This window comes from Myxocyprinus asiaticus, chromosome 26, assembly GCF_019703515.2.
Source record: "Myxocyprinus asiaticus isolate MX2 ecotype Aquarium Trade chromosome 26, UBuf_Myxa_2, whole genome shotgun sequence".
NCBI lineage: Eukaryota > Metazoa > Chordata > Actinopteri > Cypriniformes > Catostomidae > Myxocyprinus > Myxocyprinus asiaticus.
Window position 1 is genome coordinate 8,759,572 of NC_059369.1, and position 13,724 is coordinate 8,773,295.

Here is a 13,724-nt window from a genome sequence, read left to right on the forward strand (position 1 = left end):
TTGAAAAAAGGCCAATGGAAATTGGCGAGTGGAATTTGCATGCCACTTCCCCGGACATACGGGTATAAAAGGAGCTGGCTCGCAACCACTCATTCAGATTTTCTCTTCGGAGCTGACCGGTTGTGTTCTACAAGCTGAATTACTCTGCCAATCCATTTACCTCGAAAAGCTGTTGGATTTACGGCGCATTACAGCGGCTTCTCCCTCTCTTGTACTGGTGAAGTGCAGAGAACGCCCCTGGGTGCTTCAGCAGCTAAAAGAGTATATTCTTCCTACTGAAAGAGTATATTTTCCCTTCTAAAAGAGTGGCATTAATGGAGAGCATCTTTTTAAAGATGCCTCTCCGTCTGTGTGTATTTCCTGGTTGCAGTCATTACCTCTCCGCTTCCAATGGCCACGATCACAGTCTTACGTGCTTGGGCGCTGCCCACACGGAGACAGTGTTCGTGGACAGGTCATATTCTCACTGCGAGAGCGTGACCATGGCAATGTTGCGGTCGCGGTTTTTCCTTCGTTAGAGGGAAAGACCACCCCAGCAGCTCCCCGCCTCAGACAGATAGGGAACGTCCTGGTTACTTTCGTAACCTCCGTTGCCTGATGGAGGGAATGAGACATTGTGTCCCTCTTGCCACAATACTGAACTACCCGCTGAAATGGCCGGGACCTTGTCTCGGCTCCTCAGCACAAAACCTGATTGAGTGGTTGCGAGCCAGCTCCTTTTATATCCGTATGTCTGGGGGTGTGGCATGCAAATTCCACTCACCAATTCCCATTGGCCTTTTTTCAAAATCAGAGGTGTTTGGGGCTCCCAAGTGTAACCACTAGTGTCACTACATTGACACAACGTCTCGTTCCCTCCATCAGGGAACGGAGGTTATGAAAGTAACCAGGACGTTTTATACTACATGTTGCGGGTCACCCCTTCAATGTGTTTCATCATGTTGAAATGACATGACCTGCGGTGTTTCACTAAACGTCGAAGAAGAGAATCCTCACTATTCCACGCTATTTGTCTGCCGCCTGTATAGATACGCTTGGCTATGCTTAGAACAGTGTTTGGTGTTCGAAGAGCGAAAAGAACACAAATGAACATACTTAATTACCATGCTTTACCAGTGAAGACAAAGGGAAATCCAGTAACTGTACTGCTGAAGAAGCAAAAAAAAGGTCTGAAGCAACTTGCTTCAAGCAAGAAGACAGAAAGACCAGCAAAGGCAAAAACTAGAGTAAACACTGGTAATGGTAAGGCATCTACATCTTCATTCGTTTTGTGCAAAGTAGCTTGGCACAGCGATTGTTGTGGATTTTGTGTAAACCATGACTTTGGTTGCTTGGAAACAAAATGAGTTCATCAAAAACAGTATTCATGGAGATCCTAAATTTGATCAACAAAAACAATTCTAATCTTTCCTTTACCTTGACATTCTGTATCACTAGATAATGGGGTTAATTTTATGCTAAGCAGTTCTCTAATAAAGGTAATAACTGTCTTTAGAAATAACATGAAACGTAGACAGTCTCCAAATATTATTGATATGAGGGACAATATTAATCTGTTCTTAACAGTAGAAGCATGTTCACTTGATTTCTGATGTTTGTTTTTAGACAAAGAAATTATATTATAGGAGTAATAAATAACTTTAGAAATTACCTCAAACTCTGACATTTTCCAGATGCGAATGATATTCCAAAGTTGGCAGGGGCAGCAGAGACAATCATGCTTGTCCACATCGATAGATGGCAGGACAGCATCTAACACCACTGTCACATCGGTACTTAAAGTACACGAAGAAGAGCAATGCTAACGCTAGCTAGAGAACTACTGAATGCCCCTTTAAGGTAAGTGCAAGTTACCACTTTTTATTGTGTGAATTTAGGGAGTAAATATGGTATAATTTCATTTACAATGACTTTCAATTAATACTTACCTTTGAGGAAGAAGGAATGATCTCTTCTATCACCAGAAGGAAGACAGTAAGAGAGACGAGGACAGATGTGCATAGGGAGATCTTTTCCCCTCCGTTAGATGGAAGATAAAACACCAGCACAGTCAGGAAAGAGAGGCCGATGCAGGGGATGATGAGGAAGAGTGTGTAGAAGAGAGGAAGACGCCGGATGATAAAGGAGTAGGTGATGGAGGGGTAGATAAATGTACCATCGGTTCTCAAGCCTCGACTGCCAGTGGCCTTCACAATCTCCCACTCGCCATTGTCAAAATAGTCACGTTTATCTACATGCACATCCTCAAGGAGAATGTCCACCTTAAAATGCAGATTAGTATGTTATTATTACAGAAATATCCACACAGTTTTAATGACTCTAATGCTGTATTCCAAAACCTAGTGAGCTGCCTACTGCCTAGATAAGCAGTTGGCTTCTAAGGCAGCATCCTAACTGAAATGGAACCTTTAAATAACTGATTTGCAACTCTGTGTCATACAAATAAAGCTTCCCTTGCAAAAATCAGGAGTTCACTGCAAATTGGATGCAAATTCAACATTGATCATTTTCAAATACAAATGAGCTTTGCTGCAAACCTGCAGCAAATTGTCCATTGTTGCCAAAGGTTCACTGCAGGTTCACCACTACCGTTGAACAGCTGTAAACTTCTGGCAAACATTTGCGGTGAATCACAAGATAATTTGTATGTGAAAATAACGAGTGGCAAATCTGCAGCAAATTTGTGGCAAGTTTGTGGCTAGTTTGCTAGAACTCTAGATTTTTTGTAAGGGTTCTCACGTGGAAGACTCGACTCTGATTAAATTTTTTAGTTAGCTGTTAGCATGTTGCTTAGCTAACGACGCAATAGTTTAATAAGCATAAATATTCACAGGTTTTGGAACAGAGCGTAATCAGTTTAAATAACCATAAAACGTACGTGGGAACCATCATAGGTCCAGGAGCCAAACTTCATGGAGCAGTTCTGAAGATCAAATGGGAAGAAAGTTACATCGATGGTACAGGCTGATTTGTAGTTTGCAGGAGGTGTCCAGGAGATCATGCCATCATACCTCACCACTGCTTTTGTCACTGTGGCCTCAAAATTACCATCTGCACTGAGGGTGAGAATTATTCTCATTTAACACAGATGCTATATAAGGATTGTTTTCTTAAATCAACTGTACTTTTTATATAACAGTTCTCATTTTGCTTATTCAAAGTGTCTCAAATTCTCAAAACGCCAAGAGTGTAATTTCGGCAGGAGCATGGTTAGAAATTTGAACATTTAAAATTCCATAAATATTGTCCATAGTGTCAAATATGTTTTGTACAAACCCAATTCCCAAAAATTTGGGACAGTATGAAAAATGCTAATAAAAACAAAAAGAAGTGATTTGTAAATTATATTCACCCTTTGCTGAATTGAAAACACTACAACTACACATTATATACCTTGTGAATTTCTTTTTTTTTTTTAAATGTACAGTAATTTCAAATCAGATGATTGCAACACGCTTCAAAAAAGTTGAGACAGGCAATTTAAGACTAATAACAATTTGACAAATTAAAATAACAGCATACTCCTTCTAGAGCAAGGATCATTTGAGACTTGTCAATTTGCCAACAGATGCTTCAGCAAATAATCAGAAAAATGTCCCCAAAGACAAATTGGAAGGATTTTGGGCATTTCACCCTCTACAGTGCACAATATAGTTAAAAGATTCAAGAAATACGGCCAAATCTCAGTGCGTAAAGGGCAAGGCGAAAACCACTTCTGAACTGCACGTGATCTCTGATACCTCAGACATCGCTGTCTTAAAAAACATAATTCATCTGTAATTGATATCATAAACATGGCCTTGGGATTACTTTAGTAAACCTTTTTTAGTCAACTCCATTTGCCGCTGCATCCACAGATGCAAGTTAAGACTTTACTATGCAAAGCAGAAGCCCTACATGGGCTTGATCTCATCTTAGATGGAAAGTAGAACAGTGGAACCGTATTTTTTGGTCTGATGAGTCCACATTTCAAATAGTTTTTGAAAAACACAGCCGTCGTGTTCTCCGGGCCAAAGAGGAAAAGTACCATCCAAGCTGTTATCAGCATCAGGTCCAAAAGCCAGTGTCTGTATGGGCCAGGGGTGTGTCAGTGCCCATGGCATGGGTAACTCGCACATCTGTGAGGGCACCATTAATGCAGACAGATATGTACAAATTGTGGAGCAGCATACACTGCCATCCAGCACCATCTTTTCGAGGGGTGTCCCAGAATTTTTAAGCAGGACAACTTCAAACCACATACTGGCCGAATAAGCAGAGAGTGCAGATGCTAGATTGGCCTGCCTGCAGTCCTGACCATCTCCAACTGAGAATGTGTGGTGCATTATGAAGCGCACAATACGGCAATGAAGACCCCGTACAACTGTGCAGCTGAAGACATGCATAATGGATTAATGGGGGAAATTCAACTTTTTAAACTTAACTTGTGTCTTCAGTGCCTAAATGCTTAATAAGTGTTATTAGAAGAAATGGTGATGTTTCACAGTGGTAAACACTCAACTGTCCCAACTTTTTGGAGCGTGTTGCAATCAACTGGTTTGAAATCAAATAAAATAAATAAAAAAATAAAAATAATTCACAAGGTAAAACATCATATAATGTTTAGTGGTAATGCTTTCAATATAGCAAAGGGTGAATATAATTTACAAATCATTCCTTTTTGTTTTTATTAGCATTTTTCATTCTCTCCCAACTTTTTCGGAATTGGGGTTGTAGTATATGGACTTTCAATTGCAAATAGAACTAGAAAAAAAAAATATCATTTTCATTTCACCACTGGTTTCTTTAACCTGGTCTCATAGAATCTATACTTACTACACCTAGATCTTTGCAAAATTACTTTTATGTGGCTCATTGTATCACAGCAGTTTCCTCGTGAAATGAACACTAGAGGAGCTACAACAACTTTCACTTTCAAATAAATTACAAGTAAAACAACAGATTATCCCTTCATAATCACATTCCTTTCACCTTCTTCCTCACACAATGCTATCCTACGACATCGAAACACTTTTACCATAGCGCATGACTTGTAAAGCAATACATTTTAACATTTGAATTACATTAGCAACTACATTTACAAGCATGTTCAAATGTGATCAAATTGTTCAGTAGCTCAACTGATAGAGTGTTGCACTTGCAACGCGAAGCACTGGGGTACAAGTCCTGAAGAGCACACGAGTCGAAACCTGAGCTTAAAGTGTCATAGAAGAACCACAAAATGGCATGTTTGTTTCAGCAATTAAGTTTATAATATCACATCTGCTTTTCAGGGTTTAGGGAGGTTTGTTTATTTTAAACTTGATAGAGCATTAACCTTCAAAATATCACCTGTTTTTCATCTCACATTTGTTTTAAAGACACTATCGGTTAGGTTTAGGGTTAAGGTTTAGGGTAGGGAGGTCGGTTTTGTCAATTTAAAACTCAATAGAGCATTAACCTTAAAAACCTCATCTGTGATGAGAGAATACGTAACTCGCTTTTACCACCACACCGTGAACATTTCACCTCGGAACTGCCGCAATACGTGTAATGAACCATGTAATGTCATTTTGAAATTATCGCCACAGTCACATACTTTTCGTGAGATCAGGCTGGGTTTATTTTGACTCATACAGTAGGAATTAAGTTGCACTACATACTTGTCATAGAGCACAATTTCAGGAATCCAGATGGAGTCTGAGGGCACTCTGATGGAGGTGATGCCCAAATAATTATCCGGATTCCACCGGAGCTTCATGTCTCTCCACTCCTGAGTGCAGAGACAAAGAAATGTATCTGCAGAGGTGAACCCCACATAAATAAAAAAGCTGTGTGGTGGGGGGTGGATGGGTCATTTACACATTTATAGGGTTCAGGGAGGCTATTTTAAAGGGAACACATACTGTAACAGTAATAGCACAATTGATTCATGCCTTCCATAAACCATTATCAAACTGCAGACAATATGAAGGTAGAATAGTAAGAATTAATATTCTGCACACCATCACTTGGTCACATAAATGGAATTATTAGAAATGATGTGCTTTACCTGTTTCATCCACACATTGGTGGTCATCAGCTGGTTCTTCTCATCCTAACAGACAAAGCCCCAGATGTTATCAACATGGTGTTAAGTTGAAATTTTGTTTATAGTAATTTCTTCAATTAGGGAAAGTCATAAAGTATCACCTTGATGTACTTTACTGTAAAGTATGTTTTTGTTTTTTGTTTTTTTATCAATTAAAACAACCTTGGTGTCTCTCACATTTCAAACAGAACATGAGGGACAACAATATCTATGACAATTCTGAACTACCATGACAACAGTAAATGTGTCTTTTCCTATATTTACTGTATATAATTTAAGATTTAATGTTTAATGTAATGTGAGATTTTTTCCAGGGTGATGAGAATAAAACAGTGTTTCAAGATAACGTGTGCTCACCACATCCACCAGCTGGGAAATAGCCAGTCCAAATTTCACCTGCACTGTTCCATTCAGATCCTCCACTGGTCTCACCCATTTCTGATAGTTTCTGAAGAGATGTTTAAAAAGTTTGTCCTCTGTCTTGGCATAGGAAGACAGCACAGGAGGCCCTTAAACAAAAGAACATCTTCATGTTAATCAGTCTCATATTTAATCGTGAGGGGTTGTTGCACTAAACAATATTAATTAGATGGCAACATTCCCAGACACAACGACTACAAAGGCTTGTTGACGGTGTGAAACGTCTGTTGAAACTTTGTCAATGAGCATATTGATGTAAACCTTTGGTTCTGTAAAAATAATGCACTTGCCACATTGTCAAATTTAGAGCAACAGATTTATTTATTTTTTTGGAATTTTAAAGGAGTTATCATGCTTTCTCTTTATTACCCCACCATGACTGGGCGGGTCAACTTTTTGAACACTGAATAGGTGTTGTTGACATGTAAATTGGAGCAGACATGGTAATGAATTCATTCTGACGCACGTCAGCAAGTTGTGGAAGTTCAGAACAAACTGTTTTTGCAACTTAATTTTGATAGTATTTTTGGATAGGGTAGGATGTTTTGAGTTCTGAAAGATACATTATGTTTTCATAGTAGCCTATACCTCAAAAAATGGATGAAATGCCCATAATGAGTGACCATGAAAATTATTGCTTTAAATTGAACCTGCCAAAATGACTTTTGCATCAGTGTGCAGCCTACTTGATGAACGCTCATGAAACTCATTTGATGTTGCATTGTTTGGTTTCCAGCAGCTGCTGTTATCATTCTGACATCCTGTATTAGCTGATTTGCCTTTCCTGCATTTTGAGTCACTAGGGAAAACCCAACATGATTTGCTGGACACATGTTCATGTATGCAGGGGCAGACTGACTCCATAGATAGATTTATGAATCTCTGGGTGTGAAATTGGTTTAGCTGATCTGGGTTGTGTTAGCATCACTGGGGGGGGGGGGGGGGTATGTTCTTCAAAGGGAAATGTCACACTATGTCTTTACAGCCTTACTGCACTCTATAGCCTGCATATTTGTGTAATAAAGAGTGCAATTTGTGGGCTATTTTGATTAATTATGATCTGCTTTCAGTATCATCGGTTGAATTATGTATGACACTGGAATAAGGTAAGGTAAAATGGACGAAAAACATTGATGGCTCATTTTTTTTTTAATCATTTTTATAGTTTTTTAATCTCTGTTTTTTTTGCCTATAAATCTTGATGACCTTGAGCTGGCCAGTCTAAAGCCAGCTGCAGATGATAATCCAGTTTCAGCTTGTTTGTCCATGAATCAATGCCTGTGGTTCTGGTCCCCCTCAATCAATATGAGGCTGAGAAGCAATCTATCTACAGGAGTCTGCAGTTGCGTGTAAGTGTGTTTATTTCATTGTTTTACTTTGTTGAAGAGTGGTATTCATTGCTAGACTTGTGCTGTTTGTTTACTGTCTTGAATTTGTGCTGTTTGTTTACTGTCTTGAACTCACGTCGCTTAAACGTAGGTTGGTGTGTGTGTGCTATATTGTTTTGACTTGTCCCAGGTTATTCACTGCTAGATTTAGCATTGGTTGTCCAGTGTGTGTAAAACTATCATGGTTTTTAGTGTCTATAAACAGTGCTTCACTTGTTTTAGGGTATTATTTAAAGCTAAAGTGCAGCATAATTTATTTGCTGTGCACTGAAGTCGTTAGTTTCTGTTGACCACGTGACTAGCTTTGTTGTGCTAAGTTGCATTAAGGCGTGTCCTGCTTTTTTCATTGAACAGCTCATTATCATCGCGTATATATATTTGACTTGAATACTGACGTGGAAGCGGCAGCGGAAGTGGTAGCCCTTGTGTAAAGCCCTCTTCGTGTGAAGACCTACTTGTGTAAAGACCAACAAGTCTACCTGTGTGAGTCCACCGAGCAAGGACACCGACAAGGTGCCACTCAACATAGCACTTAAGTATCTTGTTATTATGTCTCTTTTCTTATTTTCCTTCTATATACTAACATGTCTACTTCACGAATAACACATGCCTTCAAGCACATCCCTGTTATCGGTTACAGACCATTTACACGATATCGATGCAAGACCAAACGCAACCCACACAACCTACGGCCACTTTGCACCTCAGCACCTGCTCCGCTCTCTTTCTCAGTGGGACTCTGGAACTGCCAGTCAGCTGTGGACAAAGCTGACTTCATTCCAGCCTTTGCCATGCAGTCCACCCTCAGCATCCTGGCACTGACAGAAACATGGATACGTCAAGAGGATACAGCAACACCTGCTGCTCTCTCCAACAACTTCTCCTTCTCTCACACCCCTCGACACACTGGTAGGGGTGGGGGAACAGGTTTGCTCATTCATAACAATTGGACTTTTTCACCACACTCTTCACTATGTAACAATACTAGTTTTGAATTCCATGCTATTACTACAATGCAGCCCACAAAAATACATGTTGTTGTCATCTATCGCCCTCCAGGTCAGCTGACAAACTTTCTTAAGGAGTTGGATGTCCTGCTGTCCTCCTTGCCGGAGAATGGTAGGCCACTTGTGGTTCTTGGTGATTTCAGCATACACCAAGACAAGCCCCAGGCCACTGAACTGAATACTCTCCTGGCCTCATTTGACTTGGCAAAACTACACACCACAGCAACTCACAGATCGGGCAACCAGCTGGACCTCATCTTTACACGTAACTGTAGCAACTCAAATATTCTTGTTACTCCTTTACATGTCTCTGATCACTACTTTGTTCAATTCAACATGACCCTCCCATCTACATTAAAACAGACTCCACCTTTGGTTTCCTTTCGCCGTAACCTCCGTTCCCTTTCACCCTCTCGCCTTTCCACTGCTGTCTCTACCTCTCTTCCTACACAAAATGTATTTACCATGCTTAATGTAAACACTGCCACAGACACACTAAGCTCTACTTTAACAACCTGTCTAGACAACATCTGTCCTATCTCCTCTAGGCCAGCACGTGCTACACCACCCAGCCCCTGGCTGTCTGACGTCCTTCGTGAACATTGGACTGACCTCAGGGCAGCTGAGAGGAGATGGCAGAAATCTAAAGATCCAGCAGATCTAGGTAAATATCAGTCCCTGCATGCAACTTTTTCAGATAATGTTAAATCTGCAAAAATCTCCTATTACCAGAACAAGATCAACAGCACCACAGACACTCGCAGCTTGTTTAGAACATTCAAAACACTTCTCTGCCCTCCCCCTCCACCACCAGACACATCACTGACAGCAGATGTCTTCGCTACATTTTTTACTAATAAGGTTACAACCATCAACAATACATTCTCAGCACCAAACCCTGTCAAACACCTGTCTCCTGTATGCAACTCTTCTGTCTATATGTTCTCTCCTCTGACTGACACTGAGGTCTCTAAACTCCTCCTCTCCAACCACCCCACCACCTGTTCCCTTGACCCCATTCCTTCTCACCTTCTTCAGGCCATTTCTCCATCCATCTTACCTGCACTCACACACATAATTAACACATCTCTACTTACAGGCACTTTTCCCACTACATTTAAGCAGGCTCGAGTAACCCCGCTGCTGAAGAAACCCGCACTTAATCCCACACAAATAGAACACAACAGACCAGTCTCTCTCATCCCATTCATGGCAAAACACTTGAGAGGGCAGTTTTCAATCAAATCTCAGCCTATCTCTCACAGAACAAGATGCTGGATGACAATCAGTCAGGCTTCAAAAGTGGACACTCCACCGAGACTGCCCTGCTGTCTGTCACTGAGTTGCTGAGATGGGCGAAAGCTGAATCCAGATCATCCGTCCTGATTCTGCTGGACCTTTCTGCAGCCTTTGACACAGTCAACCATCAGATCTTACTCTCTACCCTCTCCTCGCTGGGAATCACAATAACTGTGCTTGACTGGTTTAATTCCTATCTCTCAGGTAGGTCCTTCAAAGTAGCCTGAAGAAGTAAGGTATCCAAGCCACATCAGCTACTTACTGGGGTACCTCAGGGATCAGTGCTTGGGCCACTTCTCTTCTCTATATACACAACATCACTGGGACCCATCATTCAGGCTCATGGTTTCTCTTACCACTGCTACGCTGATGACACGCAACTCTACTTGTCTTTCCAGCCCAACGACACCACAGTGACTGCTCGAATTTCTGCCTGCCTAGCGGACATCTCGGCCTGGATGAAGAAGCACCACCTGCAACTCAACCCAGCCAAGACTGAACTCCTTGTCATTCCAGCCAACCCTGCTGTTGAACACAACATCACCATGCAGCTGGGTGCAACTACAGTAACCCCTTCCAAATCGGTCAAAAATCTAGGGGTAACCATCGACAACAGACTAAATTTCACAGACCACATCTCAAAGACCGCAAGATCATGTAGATTTACACTCTACAATATCAGGAAGATAAGACCCTTCCTCTCTGAACATGCCACACAACTGATTGTCCAGTCACTTGTCATAACTAGACTGGACTACTGTAACGCTCTCATTGCAGGCCTCCCTGCATGTGCAATTATATCCCTGCAAATGATCCAGAATGCAGCAGCACGTCTGGTCTTTAATGAACCAAAGAGAACACATGTTACACCACTCCTTGTCTCTCTCCACTGTCTGCCGGTTGATGCACGTATCAAATTCAAGGCTCTGATGCTGGCATACAGAACAGTCACTGGGTCTGCTCCAGCATACCTAAAATCATTTATGCAGAGCTACGCACCCACTAGAAGCCTGCGGTCGGCTAAGGAAGGTCGCCTTGTTGTACCAACACAAAGAGGCACCAAAAAACTTTCCCGGACTTTCAGCTTCATCGTACCACATTGGTGGAACGACCTTCCCAAATCCATCTGTGAAGCTGACTCACTCTCTGTCTTCAAAAAACTGTCAAAAACCAGTCATTGAAAGAAAAAAAAAAAAAAAGATTCCTGTTGCATTTTATTCTGTTTTGAATACTATTATGATGCTAGTGATACTTTGTAATACAGCACTTTTTCATACCACTGTCTCCTAAGATGATTCGCTTATGTTTTCCTCTTTTGTAAGTTGCTTTGGATAAAAGCGTCTGCCAAATGAATAAATGTAAATGTAAATGTAAATTAGGAAATACATTACTCCTGAGGTCACACTGTCACACCCAACCTGTACTCACGTTTAAATGGATAATCAGTGTTGGAGAATGTAGACCATGACTTTGCTCCGGCAATTAAGTTTATCATATCACATTTATTTTATTATTATTTTAAACTCGATAGAGCATTAACCTTCAAAATATCACCTGTCTTTCATCGAAACGACATTGTTCTCCCAAGAAGACAGCACATATAGATTGAAACTTGTAAACTACACATAGCAATATACACCGATTAGCCACAACATTAAAACCACCTGCCTAATGTTGTGTAGGTCCCCCTCGTGCTGCTAAAACAGCACCAACCCGCATCTCAGAATAGAATTCTGAGATGCTATTCTTCTCACCACAATTGTACAGAGCGGTTATCTGAGTTACCGTAGACTTTGTCAGTTCAAACCAGTCTGGCCATTCTCTGCTGACCTCTCTCATCAACAAGGCATTTTCATCCACAGAACTGCCGCTCACTGAATGTTTTTTTTGTTTTTGGCACCATTCTGAGAAAATTCTAGAGACTGTTGTGCGTGAAAATCCCAGGAGATCAGAAGTTACAGAAATACTCAAACCAGCCCATCTGGCACCAACAATCATGCCACGGTCCAAATCAATGAGATCACATTTTTTCCCCATTCTGATGTTTGATGTAAATTGAAGCTCCTGACCCATATCTGAATTATTTTATGCACTGGACTGCTGCCACATGATTGGCTGATTAGATAATCGCATGGATGATTGTTTGTGCCCGACAGGCTGGTTTGAGTTACTAGTGTTGTTTGAAACTGGACTACCTTTAAACAGAGCTTAGGTCAGGAATCAGATTGTGTAAGAGGTGGTCCAGAGCCACTCCAGAGATAAAAAAAATAAAAAAGGTAATATTTTGAAGGTTAATGGAACCTCTGGTAACTACAAATATTGTAGTGACCTAATTATAAAAGCATTATTACATAATAAACTACTTACTGTATTACAATGTTATTTGCAATGTTATTATTTTATCATTGAATTAAAGGTGCTGCAAGTGATTATAGAAATTTTGCTAACTTCCGCCATTTTGCTAGCTTCAACCACATGTCTTCTCTCAGAAACCCTACCCTCCAAAGACCTGTCAGCTAATCCAATTTCTGACTCTTGTTCGGTGTTTACAGAGCAAAGGGTTGTCACAGACTAGATCCTCAGTTTTTGGGCAACCAGCCAGTATGGTAGGTGACCTTTGATAAAAAAACTCCCTGCGAGACCAGGGAAAAATACCAAAAAAACAGTAGATGTTAAAAAGTGGCTAGTAAAATTCTCCACTGCTGTTAGCTAAATATTTTACATTTTGAAGTTATATTAAGCCCTAAAACATTTCATTGGCTAGAAATGGCTCTTTGTGGGTGTGGTCTCTAGATATTATTTTTAAAGGGGTCATGTCATGAGGAATCAAATTTTCCTTGATATTTTGACATATACAAGTTCTTTCTACTATAAAAACATACTGTAAATTTTAGAACACAACACTTAATCCCCAATGCAATAAAAGCATTTATTGAAACTAAGCTGCCAAAACACCTCCTTCTTTACATCTGTATATTAGTGATGTCACAAAGGGTACTCATTAATTCATGACCGCTTCTACAGCAAAAATATAAACCCCTACTTTACATCATCGTGCCCTTGGCCCTGCACACTGGGGGGTCAGTTCGTAATAGTGATGGGAAGATCGGATCATTTTACTGACTTGAATCTTTGAGTCTCATTCAGCAAATTGAACAAATCTTTATTCAAGTCATTTAGTTCATTTAGTTCATTTGAGCAAAGTTAAATTAAAATATTACATTTTCAATAGCCAAATCCCCCCAACACGTCTACGAAACAGAAAGATTAGTTCACCTCTGGAATCTTCTTGTCGGGGTCATTAGTTCTTTTGTCACTGCATAGCGTATACGGCTGTCACGTGACAAAAGAACGAACGACTCGGACCAGAAGACTGGAGTGGTGAACGAATTATTTCTGTTTCCTGTGTGAGCAATGCATAGTGTATACGGCTGTCACATAACAAAAGAACGAATGACTCGGACCAAAAGACTCGAGAGGTGAACTAATAATTTCTGTTTCCTATACAGCGCCTATGCAGTTTTCACGTAACAAACGAAT

General features: G+C 40.5%; 1 protein-coding gene across 3 annotated transcripts in view; it reads right to left on the reverse strand.

Annotated features, from left to right (window-relative positions):
- The window catches only part of LOC127417029 (neuronal acetylcholine receptor subunit alpha-5-like), a 30,751-nt gene that overhangs the window by 7,416 nt on the left and 9,611 nt on the right, over positions 1-13,724 (reverse strand). For 2 of the 3 annotated variants that reach the window (XM_051656716.1, XM_051656715.1), the window contains exons 3-7: positions 6,428-6,579; positions 6,032-6,076; positions 5,643-5,752; positions 2,879-3,056; positions 1,929-2,261 (exon numbers count right to left, since the gene is read on the reverse strand). In XM_051656716.1, coding sequence (XP_051512676.1) covers positions 1,929-2,261; positions 2,879-3,056; positions 5,643-5,752; positions 6,032-6,076; positions 6,428-6,579 — 818 coding nt within the window. Of the gene's footprint in view, positions 1-1,928; positions 2,262-2,878; positions 3,057-5,642; positions 5,779-6,031; positions 6,077-6,427; positions 6,580-13,724 lie in introns of those variants that run through there. The other variant, XM_051656717.1, reaches the window with a different exon arrangement.